The 20,951-nt window shown below is 41.3% G+C and overlaps 1 protein-coding gene across 2 annotated transcripts in view; it reads left to right on the plus strand.

Moving 5' to 3' along the window:
• Positions 1-7,199: 7,199 nt before the first annotated feature.
• The window catches only part of LOC119713220 (myosin-1B), a 28,948-nt gene continuing 15,196 nt past the window's right edge, over positions 7,200-20,951 (plus strand). The window contains exons 1-21 of one of the 2 annotated variants that reach the window (XM_038165535.2): positions 7,200-7,321; positions 7,433-7,605; positions 9,500-9,737; positions 9,827-9,970; positions 10,063-10,219; positions 10,780-10,807; positions 10,898-11,009; positions 11,089-11,181; positions 11,306-11,369; positions 11,457-11,555; positions 11,661-11,764; positions 11,859-11,997; positions 13,531-13,649; positions 13,756-13,905; positions 14,495-14,665; positions 15,420-15,729; positions 16,490-16,563; positions 16,860-16,947; positions 17,034-17,151; positions 20,281-20,404; positions 20,491-20,627. In XM_038165535.2, the coding sequence (XP_038021463.1) occupies positions 9,534-9,737; positions 9,827-9,970; positions 10,063-10,219; positions 10,780-10,807; positions 10,898-11,009; positions 11,089-11,181; positions 11,306-11,369; positions 11,457-11,555; positions 11,661-11,764; positions 11,859-11,997; positions 13,531-13,649; positions 13,756-13,905; positions 14,495-14,665; positions 15,420-15,729; positions 16,490-16,563; positions 16,860-16,947; positions 17,034-17,151; positions 20,281-20,404; positions 20,491-20,627 (2,435 nt within the window). In that variant the 5' untranslated portion in view covers positions 7,200-7,321; positions 7,433-7,605; positions 9,500-9,533. The remainder of the gene's footprint in view (positions 7,322-7,432; positions 7,606-9,499; positions 9,738-9,826; positions 9,971-10,062; positions 10,220-10,779; positions 10,808-10,897; positions 11,010-11,088; positions 11,182-11,305; positions 11,370-11,456; positions 11,556-11,660; positions 11,765-11,858; positions 11,998-13,530; positions 13,650-13,755; positions 13,906-14,494; positions 14,666-15,419; positions 15,730-16,489; positions 16,564-16,859; positions 16,948-17,033; positions 17,152-20,280; positions 20,405-20,490; positions 20,628-20,951) is intronic. The other variant, XM_072025827.1, reaches the window with a different exon arrangement.

The following is a 20,951-nucleotide window of genomic DNA, read 5'->3' on the forward strand; positions in this document are numbered from 1 at the left end:
GCCCAAAACCATGGTGCAATTAGATAAATATGATCTGATTGCTATCACAGACACTTGGTGGGGTGGATCATATAACTGGAACATTAGAATAGATGGCTATAGAGAGATATAGAGATAGACAGACAAGGAATAGAGGGGGTATTGCCCTCTACACTAGGGAAGAGATTGTCTGTGAAGAAATTGTGAAGAAATGTCTCTGAGAAACAACCACAGACAGGTTGAGAGTTTATGGGCGAGAGTTAAGGACCGCACCAATAAAGGACAGCTTGTGTTCAGGGTCTACTACAGGCCACCTGATCAAGGGCAGCCTGTAGATGAGGCATTCTTGCTTCAGCTACAAGAAGCATCACACTCACACGCTCTTATCCTGATAGGGGACTTCAACCACCTGGATGTCTACTGAGGAAACTACACAGCAGGTTGTGAGCAATCCAGAAGATTCCTAGAGTACACTGAGGATAACTTCCAGGTCCAGGTACTAGACAAACCAACCAGAGCAGAAGCTTTACTTTACCTGGTGCTCACCAACATGGAAGAGCTCGTTAAAGAGGTCAAGATTGGAAGCAGTCTGAGCTGCAGTGACCACACTCTGGTTGAGTTTGCGATCTTGAGGAATACAGACCTGGCATAGAGCAAAGTCAGGGCCCTGAACTTCTGAAGAAGAAAGTTCAAGCTATTTAAAGACCTAGTAGCTGAGATCCCCTGGAACACTGTCCTTAGGGACAAAGGAGCTGAGCAGAGCTGGAGACTCTTTAAGCATGTTTTCCTTAGAGTACAAGAATGCTCCATCCCTCTACATAAAAAAGCAGGCAAGGAGGACAGACAACCAGGATGGCTGAGCAAGAACCTGCTGGTCAAACTGAGGTGCAAGAAAGAAATGTACAGGCAGTGGAAGCAGGGACATGTGGCCTGGGAAGATTACAGGGATGTGGTCCAGATGTACAGGGATGGGATAAGAAAAGCCAAGGCACAGACGGAACAGAGCTTGGCAAGGGATGCAAAGAATAACAGGAAGGGATTCTAGGTACATTGCTCAGAAAAAGAAATGCCAACGAGAGTGTACCCCCTCTGATGGATGAGAAGAGTGAACTGGCACTGACAGACTTGGAGAAGGCTAAAGTACTCAGCAACTTCTTTGCCTCAGTCTTCACTGATAGTCAGGCTTCCCATGTCTTTCATTTCCCTAAACCTGTAGAGGAAGGCTGGGGGAGCAAAGTCCTGCCCACTGTAAGTGAATAGCAGGTTCAAGACCACCCGATGAAAATAAACACATATGAGTCTACGGGGCCTGATGGCATGTATTCCAGGGTCCTGAAGGAATTGTCTGATTTAGTTGCCAAGCCTCTCTCCAACTTATTTGAAAAGTCCTGGAAGTCAGGCAAAGTTGTACTGGGTCTGACTGGGGTGGTGTTAACTTTCTCTGCAGCAGCCCATGCAGGGCTTTGCTCTGCATGTGTAGCTCAAACAACATTGGTATCACACTAGTGTTGTGTCTGATGAGAAATGTTCGCACAGCACCAGGACTCCCTCCAGCCCCCAAGAGCCAACAGGCTGGGGGCAGGCAAGAGGTGAGGAAGGAACATCACCAACCAAAGGGATATTCCCTACCATATGATGTCACACTCAGCAATAAAAGGTGGAAAAAGGAAGAAGAAGGGAGGGGTGGGCTCTCATTTTGAAAACATCTGTCCTCCCAAACAATGGCTACATGAGTTGAGGCCAAGCTTCAAGGACATGGTCAAGCATCACTCGTTGGTGGGAAGTAGAGAACAATTCTTTCCTCCATGCTTCCACATGGCCATTGCTCGTTTGTTTGTTTTTTGTGGTTTTTTTTAGTTTTTTTTTTTGGTGGTGGTGGTGGTGGTGGGCTTTTTTGTTTGTTTGTTTGTTTGTTTGTTTGTTTTTTGTGGTAGTGGTGGTCCTTTTTGTTGTTGTTGTTTTGTTTTGTTTTCCCCTTTCCCTTTCCCCTTTAGCTATATTATCTAATTAATAATAATTTTCCCTTAATACTTATTTTTCCTTTAATTAAATTATCCTTAAGTTATCCTATTATCCTTAATTAAATCATCAACCCATGAGTTGTTTCTTTCCTTTTCTTCTTCCCCTCCTCTTCTGATGAGGGGGAGTGAGAGAGTGGTTGTGGTAAAGTTCAGCTGCCTAGCAAAGTAAAACTACCACAGAAGTCCCTGGTGACTGGAAAAAGGAAAACATCATTCCCCTTTTTAACAAGAGTAGAAAGGAGGACCTGGAGAACTACAGACCGGTAAGCCTCACCTCTGTGCCTGGCAAGATCATGGAAGCAATGCCAATGCATATGTAAGGCTGTCTGAGACAGCCAGCATAACTTCACCAAGGGTAAAGCATGCCTAACCAATTTGGTAGCCTTCTATGATGGAGTGACTGCATCAGTTGACAAGGGAAGACTGATCAATGTCATCTGCCTGGACTTCTGTAAGGCTTTTGACACAGTCCCACATGACACACGGATCTCCAAATTAGAGAGAGATGGATTTTATGGGTCAGCCATTCAGTGGATAAGGAGTTGGCTTGAAGGTCACACCCAGAAAGTGGTGGACAATGGTTCTATGTCCAAGTGGAGGCCAGTGATGAGTGGTGTACCACAGGGGTCTGCACTGGGAGCGGTACTGTTTAATATCTTCATCAGTGACATAAACAGTGGGATCAATTGCACCCTCAGCAAGTTTGAAGATGACACCAAGCTGAGTGGTGAGGTTGATACAATAGAAGGAAGGGATGCAATCAAAAGGGACACCATCCAAAGGGACCTGGAAATGCTTGAGAATTGCGCCCACATGAATGTAATGAGGTTCAACAAGTCAAAGTGTAAGGTGTTGCACCTGGGCCAGGGCAATCCCGGACATGAGTACAGACCAGGAGAAGAACTCATAAGAATGAGATCAGCCCTGAAGAGAAGGACTTGGGGATTCTGGTGGATGAAAAGCTTGTCATGAGACAGCAGTGCCTTTTTGCAGCCCAGAAGGCCAACTACATCCTGGGCTGCATCAACAAAGGTGTGGCCAGCAGGGGAGGGAAGTGATTGTCTCCTTCTGCTCTGCTCTTGTGAGGTCCCACTTGGAGTACAGTGTCTAGGTGTGGAGCCTCCAGCACAAAAAGGATGTTGATCTGTTAGAACAGGTCCAGAGGAGGGCCATGAAAATGATCAAGAGGCTGGAGAATGCTTCCTACGAAGAAAGGCTGAGAGAGCTGTGGATGTTCAACCTAAAGAAGAGAAGGTTCCAGGGTAACCACACTGTGGTTTTCATTACTTAAAAGGGACTTCTAAAAAAAGGTGGAAAGAGACTCTTTGCTCAATCAGATGACAGCAAGAGGTGGAATAGTTTTAAATTAACAGAGGGGAAGACTTAGATTAGAGGTTAAGAGAAAATTCTTCACTTAAAGGGTGGTGAGACACTGGAACAGGTTGCCCAGAGAGGCTGTGGATGCCACATGCGGATGGCTGTGTTGTGGATGCACTGTGGAGGTGTTCAAGACCAAGTTAGATGAGACCCTGAGCAACCTCATCTAGTGGGTGGTGATCATGCCTACGGCAAGGGGGTTGGAAATAGATGATATTTAAGGTCCCTTCTAACCTGAGCCATTCAATGATGATTCTATGTTTTTGTATTGTGCTGAACTAGACATTCAACACTTACATGTTGATTGCAAATGCAACATAGATAGAGTACAGTATTTTTTGTATAAGCTCTAACTACTGTCCATCACTTACAGTCTGGTAAGTAAATTAGGTGGTTTAGGAATGCATTCAGTGTGTCTAAGGGCTCTGGTAAATTAGAAGTGAAGTTGTTTTTCAAGGACTACAAGGACTCCTGTTACTGGTAAATAAATTTGTCTTTACCAAGCCACAGGGTAAGAGAATGAGTTTGACTTGGCTGGTATTTTTGGCATACATGACAAGCTTTAGCAGCTACCTCAAATTGGCTGTTTATTTAAAGTAAGTGCTAAACATCTTTGGCTGTCTCTCCAGAATTGTCAGTCCCTAGATGACCTTCAAGTGTCCTTTTTGGATATCTTTTCTGATCCTCCAGCTACCCCTCAAGTGCTGTAAAAAAAAAAAAACACTGGCTGAAAATGCTAAGGGCTTTTTAATGCAACATGCAAATAACATTTGAGCAGCAGAAGACAGCTAGAGATAGGAAAGGGCACTTGCGTCAGTCCATTTTAGAAATCACAGTTCAGGATCGACCATAGCTGAGCAGCTCTGGTGCACTTAGTGCCCTTTGAACCTGTTAGGTTATTGCAGCACCCTATATATGAGTAGCACCTGTCTTCTCTGAGACACTTGTAATGCTGAACACAACCAAAGTGGCAGTGAGAAGATGTGTCACCCACAACAGAATTTGTACATATACTAATATATGCCCTGTTATTCCATAAGTTCCATCACAGAACTGTAAAAGATCACAGTTTTGGTACCAGCACTTCTCAGAAAGGATGGCAGGAGATGTGCAAGGTGTTTTTGGTAATGCAGTTACTTGTTTGGCATTACACCAGCCAAAAGATTTTTTTATTTCTTCCTGCAGCCATTCACCTCTAGCTCCCGCACCACAATAACTGGGTGTGTGAGGCAGGCAGCCACTGCCTGAGTGCAGCCCCAGAGGCAGGAAGCCTCTGGCAGCACCCCACACTGCCCTCTCCTGTGGGGTGATGGCCACTGCTGACTGGCTCTCAGTTGGGCCCTTCCAGGTCAAGTGTGCAGTGACATAGGCTAGCGAATGGGATCCCAGATACCTGGCTCACAGGTGGGTGTCATGCATGTCTACATGTAGATTGTTGTATGGTGAAGGATTGTTGTTAATGGAGGACAATGAATGCCTGTTGTGAAAAGCTGTGAAAACTTGTGGCTGACTTTGTTCCACTTGATTGAAAAATAACTATTGTTCATTTAAAACAAAAGATTTCCTGACACTACAGAGGAGGCAAAAAAGTGAATTTATTTATGAGCTGCCACAGTATTTAATTTTGTGGGTGATTTTTTTTCCATTTACCCTCAAAGGAAACACAATAAATTATATACAGAGCATAATCCCCCCAGTTTCTCTTTCTCTCTCTCTTGGCCTCAAGCTTTTACTGGCCTGTATTTTTTTTCTGAGATTTTTCCACCTCAGGCTTCAATTTTTCAAAAGGTTTCAATTTTTGTTTGATGACTACAGATTTTCTTCAAATTAAGAAAACTGCTCAAGTTTTCCTCAAAAAGGAAAAAACAAAAGCAAGAATAAATACAGAGAGAAAACCAGTAATCTCATTGTCAAGCAAATGTTGCAGTGTCAAGCAAAATGAAATGCAAGCAAAAGTAAAGAAAAAGAATGAAGAAAAAAAAAAAAAACAGACCAAGCAAAATTTTATGGATTATGAAGAATTTCAATTTCAATATTTTGAAATATACTTTGAAAAATTATTCATAAATTTTTTAGTCTTCCAAAAGTTATGTGCATTTTTTTTTTCTATTTGAAAAAAATATTGCAAATGAAGACTTTTAGCCAGCTGTCATATTAATACCAGTACTATATGTAACTCTGAGAAAACCTTATATCTTAAAACATGTGTTTTAATTTGTTTGTACCCAGTTTTAATTCAGATCTAAAGTGATCATCATTGAAATGAGACAACACAAAGTCACTGAAATATCTGAAATTCACATCAGATTGCAGTTCTCAAGCAGTATAACTGCATTAAAGACATGAAAGAAGTCCTGTTTTCTACTCAGTTAAGGAACTAGCTGTTAGGGTTAAACCATAGGCCTGTTATATTCTTCAGTGTGGATTTATTTACTCCAAATGTGAAGCTGACCTCTGCCAACTTCCTCCCCAGCCCCAAGATTACAGTGCCATCACAGTGCCATCAGCTGAAAGAAGAGGAAGAAGGAATTTCCTCGCTTTCTTATCCAGACCTCTGTGTAGGTGATGCTAAAAGGGAGTGAAACACAACAGGTGTTGCTAAGTGGGCTGGCAGTATGTTATGGGATCAGGTGAAGCTGCTAGGGTTTAATTTGTTTCAGATTTCCTTTCCTGTCATAGGAACTGGAATTTGGAAAGTGAAGAACAGTATATGGAAAGAAATCAAGATACACTGCATGGATGTGAAATTGTTTCTCAGCAAAGCAAAGGGTTGCGCTGCCCCCCCTTACTTTCACCTCCTTGTGCTGTTGCAAAACATGTGTAACACCCTCTGTAATCTGAGTTGAAGATATCCTGGGGATCAGCACAGTAGAGAGACTTTTTAATATACTAGTATGGGGATCAACTCCTTCTAACAATTACTGCCTCCCTTCCAGGCTATCATTGGATGTGACAGTTTCTCTTTCAGAGAAACTAGATTTATTCATCCTTTCCTCCATCTAGCATACTTATCCTGTAGAAGTAGTACTGAACGAGTCCCTTATGTTGACAGCTGCTTCCAGTGAGATAATGTTTATTAAGTTCAGTACAGCAGCTCAAAAGCCTTTTTTGCATGATCCTTGAAATCCTTCAGCCCCAGAAACAACAGAGTTGGATTTCTGTACCTTTCATCAGGGATCTGTCAGTGACTTCAGTCTTAAAGAGTTTTGTCCTCAACTCTAGACTTGTTTATACTTGTTTTGCCCTTTCATGGTCCTTGTATCTGTGGTGACCTGCTGTTATCACCTTCTACTCACACTCCTATTTACTTGCTTTTCCTTAACCCTTCCTTCCTTAATGCTACCTTTAGACTCATCCTTTTCCCCTTCCCTTGCTTTGGCTTCAGTGCATTTTGCTACTTTGTCATTAGTAAAATCCCTAGATTTACACTCCTGAAACCTCAGCTCCTATTCAGATGCTTCCTCCTGTACTGGGATTCCTTTCCCCTAACAATAATTCTGCATGTCAGTGGGAGCCTTTGAACTTATCCACACTGCAGACTCAGATTACTGCATTTGCAAAATGCAGTAATCTGCACCTTCACCTCTCCATCCCTATTTGTTTCCTTACAATAAATATGCTGGCTCTTCCGTTTTTCTACTCAAGTCAACTTCTACCTGATTACAGTACTCATGCAGCCCTTTTCATCTACGTCTTGCCCCCCCCCCCCCCCCCCCCCCCCAACTCATACTCTCTTGTTAAATTATTTATAGGAGATAGATTCACAGACCTGTTATGTCCAAGTATATCCATTCACTTTTAATGAATGAGAATTCTGCTAGCAGTTAAGATTGCCAAAAATGTTTTGACCTAAGAAAGAGGAGGTGACTGCTACGTATGTAGATCAGACCCTATAAATGTATCCTGGGATCAGTGTATCTTGTCCTTCTTCAGAAATCTCTAAGGTAAGAGTGTTAGAGGCTTTCGTCTGGGGAAGTGGGGGATGAAGGAAATTGGCCCTGCATTCCGCAAACACCACCACTGCATTCCTGAAGGCACTTACATTCATTCCACAGGGGACGGCCAATGTCAGCTGGGATTTTCAATCTGCTTTCAAGGCATCTGTAAATTTTCTGTCTATACATTTTCTCTGGAATTCTGTGCAGCAGTAAGAAGGAAGTTGCTAATTCTATTTTACAGTACTGACCAGCTTCCAGCTTTGCAAGCCATTCATCTGGTCTCTCAAAAGGTAAGATACTGATTTATTTGCTATTTAGGGGCAGAGGGAGATGCTTTAAGATAGGACTTCTATGCAGCTGTACTGGCCATCTCTGTATTCTTTATATTTATTTCCATTTTATAAGTACAGTATACTTGGGCTGGGTTGCTTATAACATACAGGATTCACAAAAACAGTAGTCTTAAAGGTGCTTTATTGTCTACAGGAAGTGGAAGAACCCTACATTTACAGACATTAAGTTGTAAGCTTAGGAAGAATGGTCCTAAGAAGAAAAAAACATCACGTAGCAGTTTCCAATTACTTACCCAGAAATTAAATATTTTCTTGAAGCCAACAATCATCCTTTGCCTTTGCCTCAAACATGAAGTCACTGGTAATAGCTTTGAAGGAATGGGAAAAAACATATACATATTTGAATAATGTTATGCAATGGTAAAACTGCTGTTGAAAAATTGGATCCATTTTAAAACCTTATATATTTTGAATATATGTATGTGAAGAGGTCTCATTTGTTTAATAATATTTAATAACATTTTAAGTCAACAATATGGAAATTATGTAGTGAGAAACAAAACAGTGGCTTGTAGCAGCAGGTTGTTTTGATGCCTTTGAATTGATAACAAATAAATTGTGTCATGAACTCCGTTGGCTAAGAAGACAAAACAATTTTTGTCACATGTGAACAGCAGAATGCTGAGTAGAGTTAATTTTATAATGTACAAAGGTACTGTGAATATTATTAAAATAATACTTCAGTGAGGCTAGACATATTTCAATAAGGAGGTTGTTAAATAGTAAAGGATTCATAAAATAGTTTTAAAATTATTCAAAGTTCAGAATATCTTTCCTGCAACCGAAGCAAAATAGCTTCTCAAGAAAAAGCAAACATTTTATTTTATTGTCACCTAAAGGTCCTCCATAGGTGAAAATATCTGATATAAATGAGCTTCTTAATTTATTAGGAAAAACTTTTCAAATTCCAAATTAAAGGTGATGGATCTAGATAAAATTAGGCTAAAAACAAAGCATTGATTTGAAACACTATTAATTTTGGAACAATATACCTGAATTCTATCTTAACAATTGCATGGAGGTTTTCAGTCAAGATAACTGTTTAGCAATAATAAACAGGGTAATTCAAAAATAAAAATAGTGAATGAATGTAAGAGATTACTCAGTTTCTATTATGAAACAGATCAACACAGAGAATATCAACACTGTTAGCAGATATATCTGTGGAATATTTGGAATATTTGACACCTTGGACTATTTTATCCCAAGGGAATGTCTGTAATGAGAAGTGCTAATAATGTTATCTCTCTGCATATGTACACTCTCTGCAAGAGTACTCCTCCAGTCTTTTCCTGTGGACATATAGTCTGAAACAGATAAATAGAAAAGAAAAAAAAAAAAGGTTTTGCAATTCTAAAATCTGGAATATTTACTGAGAGCAGGATTTGGAATCTCAGCATCTCGGCAAATATCTGTTTATCCTGTTAATACAACAGATGACAGAACCATGAGCATTCAATGAACATGTTCTCCATGAACATTCCATTTCTCTGAAAATGCAGTAGTATAGTAGGCCTAGCGTTCTCACTATATAAAAACGATATAAAGGAAAGAATAAAGCTCTAAATTAGCAGAACAATGAAAGAAAGAGTCAATTAAATTAGATGATACACATAGTAATGTGAACATTTAATATTTTTATCGGTGACATGGACAGTGGGATTGAGTGCACCCTCAGAAAGTTTACTGACAACACCAAGCTGTGTAGTGTGACTGACACAATGGAGGGAAGGGATGCCATCCAGAAGGACCTAGACAGGCTTGAGGGGTGGGTCTGTGCGAACCTTGTGAGTTTCAGCAAGGCCAAAAAACATATTTTATACCATCACAGATACTTCCTGCATTACTCCCAGTAAACACCAGCCATGTCAACAGATGCTGATATGGCCATCTTTGGGGAGGCAGCCCCCTACCTCCGAAAGTCAGAAAAAGAGAGAATCGAGGCCCAGAACAAGCCCTTTGATGCCAAGTCATCAGTCTTTGTGGTGCATGCTAAAGAATCCTATGTGAAAAGCACAATCCAGAGCAAAGAAGCAGGAAAGGTCACTGTCAAGACTGAAGCAGGAGAAGTGAGTAAAAAAATTAAGGCTTAAGAATACAATTTAATCTTACACTAGACTCTTAGATGACAAATATGGTTCTTTCTTTTCTTTGGCAGACTCTGACAGTGAAGGATGACCAAATCTTCTCCATGAACCCTCCCAAGTATGATAAAATTGAGGACATGGCCATGATGACCCACCTCCATGAACCCGCTGTGCTGTACAACCTCAAAGAGCGTTATGCAGCCTGGATGATCTACGTAAGTACCAGCAGCTTTCTTCCTTTGGGTAGCTGGAAGGCCTGCTGTTCCAGGCTGAGCAGAAGCCAACGTGCTGTCTCCCTTCCTCACAGACCTACTCGGGTCTCTTCTGTGTCACTGTCAACCCCTACAAGTGGCTGCCAGTGTACAACCCGGAGGTGGTGTTGGCCTACCGAGGCAAAAAGCGCCAGGAGGCCCCTCCACACATCTTCTCCATCTCTGACAACGCCTATCAGTTCATGCTGACTGGTGAGTGCTTGATCTCATTCAAAGCAATCTAAACCAAAAAGCCTCATGGCTCGTACTGGAGCATGTAACAAGACAGCTTCAAACACCATGGAGCTGTGTGACAGAAATTGACAATTGCAAGCCAAACTGTACCAGAAGCATGCATAGATTCAGCACTGTGTATTATTGTACCAAATTCCACACTCTCCCATCGCAGAAAGAAACACTGGACTCACAGTTTGCTACTTTTTTACATTGATAGAATAGAAAATATTATTATTCCATACAGTCCTTTATCTAATCATGGGTAGGCAGTTTGATTCGATTCCTTGATGAGAACTGTGTGAAGGGCAAGTGCATACACAGCTTGCCTGAGGACCGCGTGCCTCTGGCAGTTGCGTGGGTCCAGCAGAGCTTATACTTACTACTGAGGAATGTAGAAGGAAATCCAGTACTGTCTTCTAGGAGTCAGTGCTTAGACTTTCCAAAGTAGCCCCATCTTACATTTACAGATTTACTTTTCAGTCAGCTCAGTGCTATTCAGAACAATGACGAAAACTTTCATTCTGCCTTTTTTGCAGACCGTGAGAATCAGTCAATCCTGATCACGTAAGTACACTCACTCCCTACTCGAGTCCCTGAGGGGCTGCCCCATGCCCAGGAACCACACACTCTCTGGGTCCATGTTTGATTTGACAGCGGAGAATCCGGTGCAGGGAAGACTGTGAACACAAAGCGTGTCATCCAGTACTTTGCAACAATTGCAGCTAGTGGGGATAAGAAGAAGGAGGAGCAGTCTGGCAAGATGCAGGTGGGCTCCTAGAAGTAGGACCCTGCAAGTGTCTGATTGATTTCTGAGCTATAACATGACAATGAGGTTTCTATTTTAGGGGACACTTGAGGATCAAATCATCAGTGCCAATCCCCTGTTGGAGGCTTTTGGTAATGCCAAGACTGTGAGGAATGACAACTCCTCACGCTTTGTAAGTTGCCGCTTGGCATAAGAAAAAAATGACTTTTTTCTTATCAACACAATGCAGTCAGAGTTGGTGAGGGGGATCTAGATTTTTTTTTTAATTTTTATTTATTTATTTATTTATTTTTCAGGGTAAATTTATCAGGATCCATTTTGGTGCCACGGGAAAACTGGCTTCTGCTGATATTGAAACATGTAAGACCAGGCCTCCAGGCCTGATCACATTCCTTCTGACTTTGGTGCACAGTTCCTGTGCTAACTCTCTCCTACCGTCCTTCCCAGATCTGCTGGAGAAGTCCAGGGTCACTTTCCAGCTCAAGGCTGAAAGAAGCTACCACATATTTTATCAGATCATGTCCAACAAGAAGCCAGAGCTAATTGGTAGGAAATACCAGTAACTTCTCCAGATACAGTTCACTGAGCAACATTTTTCATTCCTTTCCATGCCTATTGTCTTTGGATCTGTATATGTTTTGTCCTTCTCAGAGATGCTACTGATCACCACCAACCCATATGACTACCAGTACGTGAGTCAAGGGGAGATCACAGTTGCCAGCATTAATGACCAGGAAGAGCTGATGGCCACAGATGTGAGCAATGCACAGAAAGTTTCTTAGGTGGACTCTGATCTATAAACAGGCATGGTCTTTGCTTTTAAGTATTCTTTAATTTTTCCTTCATTAGAGCGCCATTGACATCCTGGGCTTCACTCCTGATGAAAAAACAGCCATTTACAAGTTGACGGGGGCTGTCATGCACTATGGGAACCTGAAGTTTAAGCAGAAGCAGCGTGAAGAGCAGGCAGAGCCAGACGGCACCGAAGGTATTATTACTACAATAAATACTGAAACACTCACTGCTACAGGCAGGGTTCAGGGTCCATGATTCAGGGTCATGATTCATGTCATGAATCCATGATTCAGGGTCAGAATCATGGACTCCATCTGCATTTTTTCCCGCGATGCTAGTACTGCAGCACATTAGTGTGTCCTAACAAGAGGTCTTCCCTGGAAGAGCACAGCTGAGCGAAAGATGCAGGTTACTTTGGACTATGCAAAGTATAAGGATCAGTAAATCCCAAACCGCACTTCCATCTGCTGACCAAGTAGTAGTCAGGCAGAAGGAAGTTGGGCTTTGCTGCTCTACTGAATGGCAGCTTCCCAGGTCTGGCACATAACCATTTGGAGCCATGGATGCAACACCGATTCTACTGAAATCAGTTTTGTTTCCAAGTCTCAGGTCAACGTAAAGTTTGGCCATTACTCTGAACCTGTGAACAAATTTCTCAGTGTGGCAAAATCATCTATTATTGTGCCAGTTCTGTTTGCCCTTAAACTTGGGAGAAGACTGTGGCAGTTTATCTTCTCTGCCCTCCACTTACTTCATTTAGTGTGCATTTTTTCCTACTTTGCATTCTTTTGAAGACCCTGAGGAAAACAAGCAATTTATTCTGGTATTACACTATCTTTACTCATTGGATTTTCTTTTCTGTTTCTAACCTCAATATCTATTGATGCAATTTAAGGATGTTTGGTCATTTCAAATATTAATGCAGCAATCTGCTATGTTTTTTTTCCTATGTTTTCACATGATATATATAGGCATTCTTGGGCAAAGCTTTTTGCATACCATGCCTGTTAACAGGGTCCGCATCTGAATTCATTGTTACAAGTAATAGTAGAAAGTAAAATGACAAACTTTTTGAATTCTGCTTGAGCTTGCACTTCTAAAAACTGGTATTCATTTCAGGTGTAGGTTCTTTAAGGCATAATTGACACTTAAGCATGGTCATCTCTTGAGTATTATGTTTTTAAGGTTACTTCATCAGCAGTCACTGAAAGAGATTGCACTGTCTGGTTCTGAGAACATCTGTGATTGTCTGCAACTTCACTATCATCCCAGACTTAGTTTTCCCTTTTGTCTTTTAAAACATTTCTTGAGTTTTGTCTACCTAAATGCCTCTAAGTTAAATTTTCAGTCAATAAAATTCAAAATAAGCCAATGGTGAAGAAAATACACCCAACACAAATGCTCCCCAGCTTCTGGGGAATGTTGCTTATGATGAAATAAAAATATGTTACATTTTTATCTTAATTGGCCTTCTTATCTTGACTACAATTGCCTTTCGTTACTAGTTGTTTTGTTGTTGTTGTTGTTTTAAATGCAAAACAACAACAAACACAGTACTGTCTCCTATCAAGAGACATATCAATATCTCCTATCAAATCAAAAGAAAGTTCTATATCTGTACGTATGTGTCTTAAAGTACTTATGATTTCTGCAGAAGGCATTCTGAATTTCTGCAAGATATACCTGCTGGTAAGCTAATACATGCTGCTGCCATGTGTTTGTATAGTTGCTGACAAGGCTGCCTACCTGATGGGTCTGAACTCAGCAGACCTGCTCAAGGCCCTGTGCTACCCCCGAGTCAAAGTTGGGAATGAGTATGTAACCAAGGGTCAAACTGTGCAGCAGGTAAGAATCAAGGGATGATAGAAATCTCGTGATGAATTAAATTAATTAAAACTTTTGGACTTCCACTTTTACTGTGGATGGTTACTTTTCCTCTACATTTGTTTAGGTATACAATTCAGTAGGTGCTTTGGCAAAGGCTGTTTTTGAGAAGATGTTCTTATGGATGGTTGTTCGCATCAACCAACAGCTGGATACGAAGCAACCCAGACAGTACTTTATTGGTGTCCTGGACATTGCCGGCTTTGAGATCTTTGATGTAAGAGAAGGGTCTTCATATAAGTTTCACAGAATGGGCAATAAGAAACTGGAATATTTCTTTTTTAATTTTTCTTTATGGATTTTCTTATTTGTTGGATATTCCTAACATTTCTGTAGGAATGGCACTCTTTTGGCTAGTTACCCACAAGGGTTACAGGTTTTTTGTAGTCTGTTGTTCAATGCAGAAATTAAATTTGCGTTGAAGTGTGATATCAGAATGTTTAACTGATGGGTAAGACAAATTATGAGGAAATAAAAACTTGTCATCTTTTGTTAATGCTGAAGCCAGATTTCCTCTGAACAGTCTATCAGTATAGCTAAATCATAGTAGGCAAAGAACTGTGATGACTAGCATTTTGAACTAAGCTCTGCAATTTTTTTCAGTGCTCAGAAATATGTTCAGGTGGGGCTATGCCTCTGAAGTGTGGCTATATTAGAGGATGGAATGCCCCAGTCACCTGTCCAGGTCCACATTCAGGATCCCAATCATGGAGACCTTGACGGGTTGAAAATAAAACATATTGGGAGATGAAAAGTGTTCATGGAAATGAACCTTGAAAGTCAGTAAATCTCTTTGCATTCTACAGTTCAACAGCCTGGAGCAGCTGTGCATCAATTTCACCAATGAGAAACTGCAGCAGTTCTTCAACCACCACATGTTTGTGCTGGAGCAGGAGGAGTACAAGAAGGAAGGAATTGACTGGGAGTTCATTGACTTTGGAATGGACCTGGCTGCCTGCATTGAACTCATCGAGAAGGTTCTTGGACACTGTACTCTTAATAGCTTTTCAGATGTAAAAGCAAATTTCTATGCTGAGATTTGCTGAATTTTTCCAAACTTTTGCTGAATTTTCTATGCTGAAATGACCACTTTAATATGTGGCACCCACATTTAATGCTGCACATAACTTAATTCTTTTGTATTGTGAGCACTCCAGATATGTTTTCATCTGTCTGTTCATGAGGTGGTTAGTCTGTTCCTTACTTCACTGCCTGTGGGATTCAGTTGAGTAGTGCATATGATTCACAGGTGGGCAAAAATTTCAGTCCTAGTCATAGTAATGTCTGTCTTAGAATACATACTGAAATGTATGTATTCGTTTAATTTATGCCGAGAGGGTAATTACACTGAACAGCTTCTATTTTAATGTTTGAAGAAATCCTGCTTCAAATAAGAAGCATTTATTTAACATAAACTCTTTCTTCCTCAAACCTCAGTGTATTTTCAGACATTTAACTTTCATTCATTTCTTTCTCAGTCTTCAACTAACATGCACACAGTGAATTTCTACGTGTCACTTCTTTACTACATTAAAATCCTGAAACAGATAGGTGAACTTGTTTTCATGTATCTGATGACATATACAGTAACAAAATGCACTTTCTGGAAAAAAAATGGATGACACACTCTGAGAAGTATTTTTTTCTATCATCTTATCTTCCATTCCTCTGTCTTATATTCTGTCTCCCTCATCCTCACTTTCTTTATTCACGTTTTGCTATTTCTTCCAGCCTATGGGAATCTTTTCCATCCTGGAAGAGGAGTGCATGTTCCCCAAGGCAACTGACACCTCTTTTAAGAACAAACTCTATGACCAGCATCTGGGCAAGTCCAACAACTTCCAGAAGCCCAAGCCTGGCAAAGGCAAGGCCGAGGCCCACTTTTCACTTGTGCACTATGCTGGCACAGTGGACTACAACATCACTGGCTGGCTTGAGAAGAACAAGGACCCCCTGAATGAAACTGTTGTGGGCTTGTACCAGAAGTCCTCTCTGAAGACACTGGCCTTACTCTTTGCCTCTGTTGGTGGGGCAGAAGCAGGTGATTTCTTTTAAATCAATTTTCCTATACTTTACAGGGGAAAAAAAAATAAATAAAAACTTACAATAATATTTTGCAACAATATTTAAATTTTATAAATGTGAGACTTGTTTTCATAAGTCAGTGTAGCTAGTATTACTTTAACCACAATAGTTTAAAATATATGGAAAATATGGTTTATACACAAAATGTCTCTTAATATAGTGAAAGGTTTGTGTGCCCAAAACATTCTCTACTTTCTGGCACTCAGTCACTCAGATTAATAAAAGATATTAGATTTTTCTAGAGACCTTTATAGATGTGTTGTCAGAGGGGAGATAAGACAGAAAATTTGCACAGGATCTTTGACACAGGAGATAATTTCTACAATAAAACATTCCCAAATACTTCAAGAAATACTATCAAACCCATTGCCATTACATTAGATTTATGCATAGTTTTAGATATAAAGTTATGGACACTTATGTTGATGTATTTTATGTATTCATTCATGAGTTATTTAATTCCTTAATTTTCCTACTCTACAGGATGTTGCATTGTATTTCTCATTTTAATTTTCTTTATATAAGAAAGTCATTAGATTTTGTTCTGCTATTATCTGAAAAAAATCTTTGAAACTATAAACACTCTAGGCATTTATGAATTTTGCTTGTATTATTACATTTTCTATTTATTAAGATTGACACAACGTTTTTCAAATTCTAATCACATGTTTTTGTTCCATTCTTTTTTTTTTTTTTTTTAATGTATTATTTTTCAGAGAGTGGTGGCGGTGGCAAGAAAGGTGGCAAGAAAAAGGGTTCTTCTTTCCAAACCGTCTCGGCTCTTTTCCGGGTACCTTAGAATAATCATTATAAATTCTACAGCATTGTGAACAAAGATACAGAAAATTCTGCACATAAAAAGTTTTAGATCAGTCTAGGATATAAATTCTCTATGTTAAGAAAGGGTAAAGGCATGCATTTCATAACAAAGAAGGATTCTCATTGAATTATTGGAAGAATTACTTTAGACGTGCCCAAAAGGTTGTTCTGATCATGATCTTATTATAGTGGTTTTAATCCTTCTAATAATGAGATTGTATTGTATAAGTACCATTTTTAAGCATAATCTTTGCTTTTGCTCTTAAGGAAAATTTAAACAAACTGATGAGCAATCTGCGAAGCACACATCCACATTTTGTGCGATGCCTCATTCCCAATGAAACAAAAACACCTGGTAAGTTGTTAAGGTTACATGATGTAAGGAATCTGTCCATCTCTGTGCAATACAATGAAGTACCAATTCATGATATCATTTGTTAGGTGCCATGGAACATGAGCTGGTGCTTCACCAGCTACGATGTAACGGTGTGCTGGAAGGGATCAGAATTTGCAGGAAAGGATTTCCCAGCAGAATACTCTATGCAGACTTTAAACAGAGGTCAGTCTTCACTTAAGCCACCCTCCATCATATCCTTGCCAAACAGTTTGCATTTACTAACCGTTTTAAATTCTGTGGGAGTTATGGGAAGATTCACAGTAACTACTTTTGGCATATAAAAGTCTGTTGTCTGAGTTGATCATCCAGTTTCTTTCAATAGCTAGCTAGAAGAAAAGACATTTCCAAAGGGCAATTAGTTCCTTTCCTTTCCTTTCCTTTCCTTTCCTTTCCTTTCCTTTCCTTTCCTTTCCTTTCCTTTCCTTTCCTTTCCTTTCCTTTCCTTTCCTTTCCTTTCCTTTCCTTTCCTTTCCTTTCCTTTCCTTTCCTTTCCTTTCCTTTCCTTTCCTTCCCTTCCCTTCCCTTCCCTTCCCTTCCCTTCCCTTCCCTTCCCTTCCCTTCCCTTCCCTTCCCTTCCCTTCCCTTCCCTTCCCTTCCCTTCCCTTCCCTTCCCTTCCCTTCCCTTCCACTCCCTTCCACTCCCTTCCACTCCCTTCCACTCCCTTCCACTCCCTTCCCTTCCACTCCCTTCCCTTCCCTTCCACTCCCTTCCCTTCCCTTCCCTTCCCTTCCCTTCCCTTCCCTTCCCTTCCCTTCCCTTCCCTTCCCTTCCCTTCCCTTCCCTTCCCTTCCCTTCCCTTCCCTTCCCTTCCCTTCCCTTCCCTTCCCTTCCCCTCCCCTCCCCTCCCTTCCCTTCCCTTCCCTTCCCTTCCCTTCCCTTCCCTTCCCTTCCCTTCCCTTCCCTTCCCTTCCCTTCCCTTCCCTTCCCTTCCCTTCCCTTCCCTTCCCTTCCCTTCCCTTCCCTTCCCTTCCCTTCCCTTCCCTTCCACTCCCTTCCACTCCCTTCCACTCCCTTCCCTTCCACTCCCTTCCCTTCCACTCCCTTCCACTCCTTCCCTTCCACTCCCTTTCACTCCCTTTCCCCCCTCCCTTTTCCCTCCTCTCCTCTCCTCTCCTCTCCTCTCCTCTCCTCTCCTCTCCTCTCCTCTCCTCTCCTCTCCTCTCCTCTCCTCTCCTCTCCTCTCCTCTCCTCTCCTCTCCTCTCCTCTCCTCATTTTTTTCATTTTTTTCTTTTCTTCTGTTATAAAACATTTTTTAATTAATTATCCGTAAAGAATGTTGACTAGCTTGGACTTCATTAACTTCTAGATAGCAAAGTAGGATGACTTGAAGCCATCAGCACACAACTGTGAATCAAGCAGCTACAAAATATTTTAGACTAAATTGTTGGAAAACCAAATAATATCAAAAGGTCTTGCTTCTTTGTTGGGTTAAAAACTGGCTGGATAGCCGGGCCCAAAGAGTTGTAGTGAATGGAGTCAAATCCAGATGGAGGCCAGTCACTAGTAGTGTCCCCCAGGGCTCAGTACTGGGGCCAGTCCTCTTTAATATCTTTATTGATGATCTGGATGAGGGGATCGAGTGCACCCTCGGTAAGTTTGAAGATGACACCAAATTAGGTGGGAGATGTGGTGGTCAGGAGCTGTCTTGGGCAGAGTGACCACAAGATGGTAGAGTTCTCTATTCTTGGCAAAGTCAGGAGGGGGATCAGTAAAACCACAGTCTTCGACTTCTGGAGGGCATGCTTGGAGCTGTTCAGGACACTGGTTAGCAGAGTCCCTTGGGAGGTGGTTCTGAAGGGCAGAGGAGTCCAGGGAGGCTGGGCACTCTTCAAGAAGGAAATCTTAATGGCTCAGGAGTGGTCTGTCCCCACATGCCTAAAGATGAGCTGGCGCGGAAGAAGACTGGCCTGACTGAACAGAGAGTTGTGGCTTGAGCTTAGGAGAAAAAACAGGGTTTATAATCTTTGGAAAAAAGGGCAGGCCACTGAGGAGGACTATAAGGATGTTGCAAGGCTGTGCAGGGACAAAATTAGAAAGGCCAAAGCTCATCTGGAGCTCAAACTGACTACTTCCGTTAAAGATAACAAAAATGTTTTTATAAATACATCAACACAACTAAGGAGAATCTCCAGCCTTTACTGGATGCGGGGGGAAACTTTGTTACAAAAGATGAGGAAAAGGCGGAGGTGCTTAATGCCTTCTTTGCCTCAGTCTTTAGCAGCAAGAGCAGTTGTTCTCTGGATACCCAGCACCCTGAGCTGGCGGAAGGGGATGGGGAGCAGAATGTAGCCCTCACTATCCACGAAGAAATGGTTGGTGACCTGCTACGGCACTTGGATGTGCGCAAGTCGATGGGGATCCACCCGAGGGTATTGAGAGAACTGGCGGAGGAGCTGGCCAAGCTGCTTTCCATCATTTATCAGCAGTCCTGGCTATCAGGGGATGTCCCAGTTGACTGGCGGTTAGCAAACGTGACGCCCATCTACAAGAAGGGCCAGAGGGTAGACCCAGGGAACTATAGGCCGGTCAATTTGACCTCAGTGCCAGGGAAGCTCATGGAGCAGATTATCTTGAGAGTCATCACATGGCATTTGCAGGGCAACCAGGCATGGATTTATGAAAGGCAGGTCCTGCTTGACGAACCTGATCTCCTTCTATGATAAAGTAACGCACTGGGTAGAGGAGGAAAAACTTCTTTACCGAAAGGGTTGTGAAGCATTGGAATGGGCTGCCCAGGGAAGTGGTTGAGTCGCCATCCCTGGAAGTCTTCAAAAGACGTTTAGATGGGGTGCTTAGTGATATGGTTTAGTGGAGGACAAGTTAGTGTTAGGTCGGAGGTTGAACTAGGTGATCTTGAAGGTCTCTTCCAACCAAGACGACGATTCTGTGATTCTTGCTCTGTATCAGCTGGAAAACGCTCCAAGAGTATGTACTGACACTTTTTAGTGAAGAATTTTTTCTCATACCCACACATTTTTTCTTGCACATAGCGTTCTCATTTGAAGATAACTCTTTAAATAAAAAGACATGGGAAATATGCCAGTAGTTACCCATGGAAATCTGTATTCATTCTTTGTCAAGGATTTCGGGACGAAGGAAAGTGCAAGTTTTACTCTAAAAACATTTACCCATGGAAATATCATTTCTAAGCAAAAGAGTAAAGTTCAGGCTTATTCACTTCTCATCCACTCATGGCCACTCTGCAGAGAATCTTAACAATGGAATCAGTTTGTACAGGCTTGAATGAGCTTTCAGGAAGCTGTTCTTCATATTCTACTTCCTCTCATAGGTACAAGGTGCTTAATGCCAGTGCTATCCCAGAGGGACAATTCATTGATAGCAAGAAGGCTTCTGAGAAGCTCCTCGGATCTATTGATGTGGATCACACCCAATACAAATTTGGTCACACCAAGGTATAAATACTTATTGACTTAAATAGTGTGTATCTGTACTTTGCAGTACCTGACAATTATGTGCTGCGACCATTTCCTTTCTCAAGGTGTTCTTCAAAGCTGGGCTGCTGGGACTGCTGGAGGAGATGAGGGATGAGAAGCTGGCACAGCTCATCACTCGCACACAGGCTAGGTGCAGAGGCTTCCTGATGAGAGTGGAGTTCCAGAAAATGATGGAGAGGAGGTAGATACATACAGTTATTTGGCTTGCTGGGCCAATCCTCCTAACATACCAATGGTGTGAACAAAACTGAAAACGAGCTCCTTCTCAATGAAACTCATTTATTTGTTATTAGTTCATTTCACCACTATGAATGGAGACAAAAAAAAAAAAAAAAAAAAAAAAAAAAGGAAAAAAAAAAAAAAAGAAAGAAGAAGAAGAAGAAAAGACCTTCTTTAAATTATGTCACTCTTTGTAGTAATTTTTGCTATTTTCTATAAGTGGCTAAATTCTGTAAATGTCCAGAATTCAGATATATAGGCCATGTAAGCTGGTCATGTCCAAAAT

This window comes from Anas platyrhynchos, chromosome 19, assembly GCF_047663525.1.
Source record: "Anas platyrhynchos isolate ZD024472 breed Pekin duck chromosome 19, IASCAAS_PekinDuck_T2T, whole genome shotgun sequence".
In the NCBI taxonomy this organism is placed as follows: domain Eukaryota; kingdom Metazoa; phylum Chordata; class Aves; order Anseriformes; family Anatidae; genus Anas; species Anas platyrhynchos.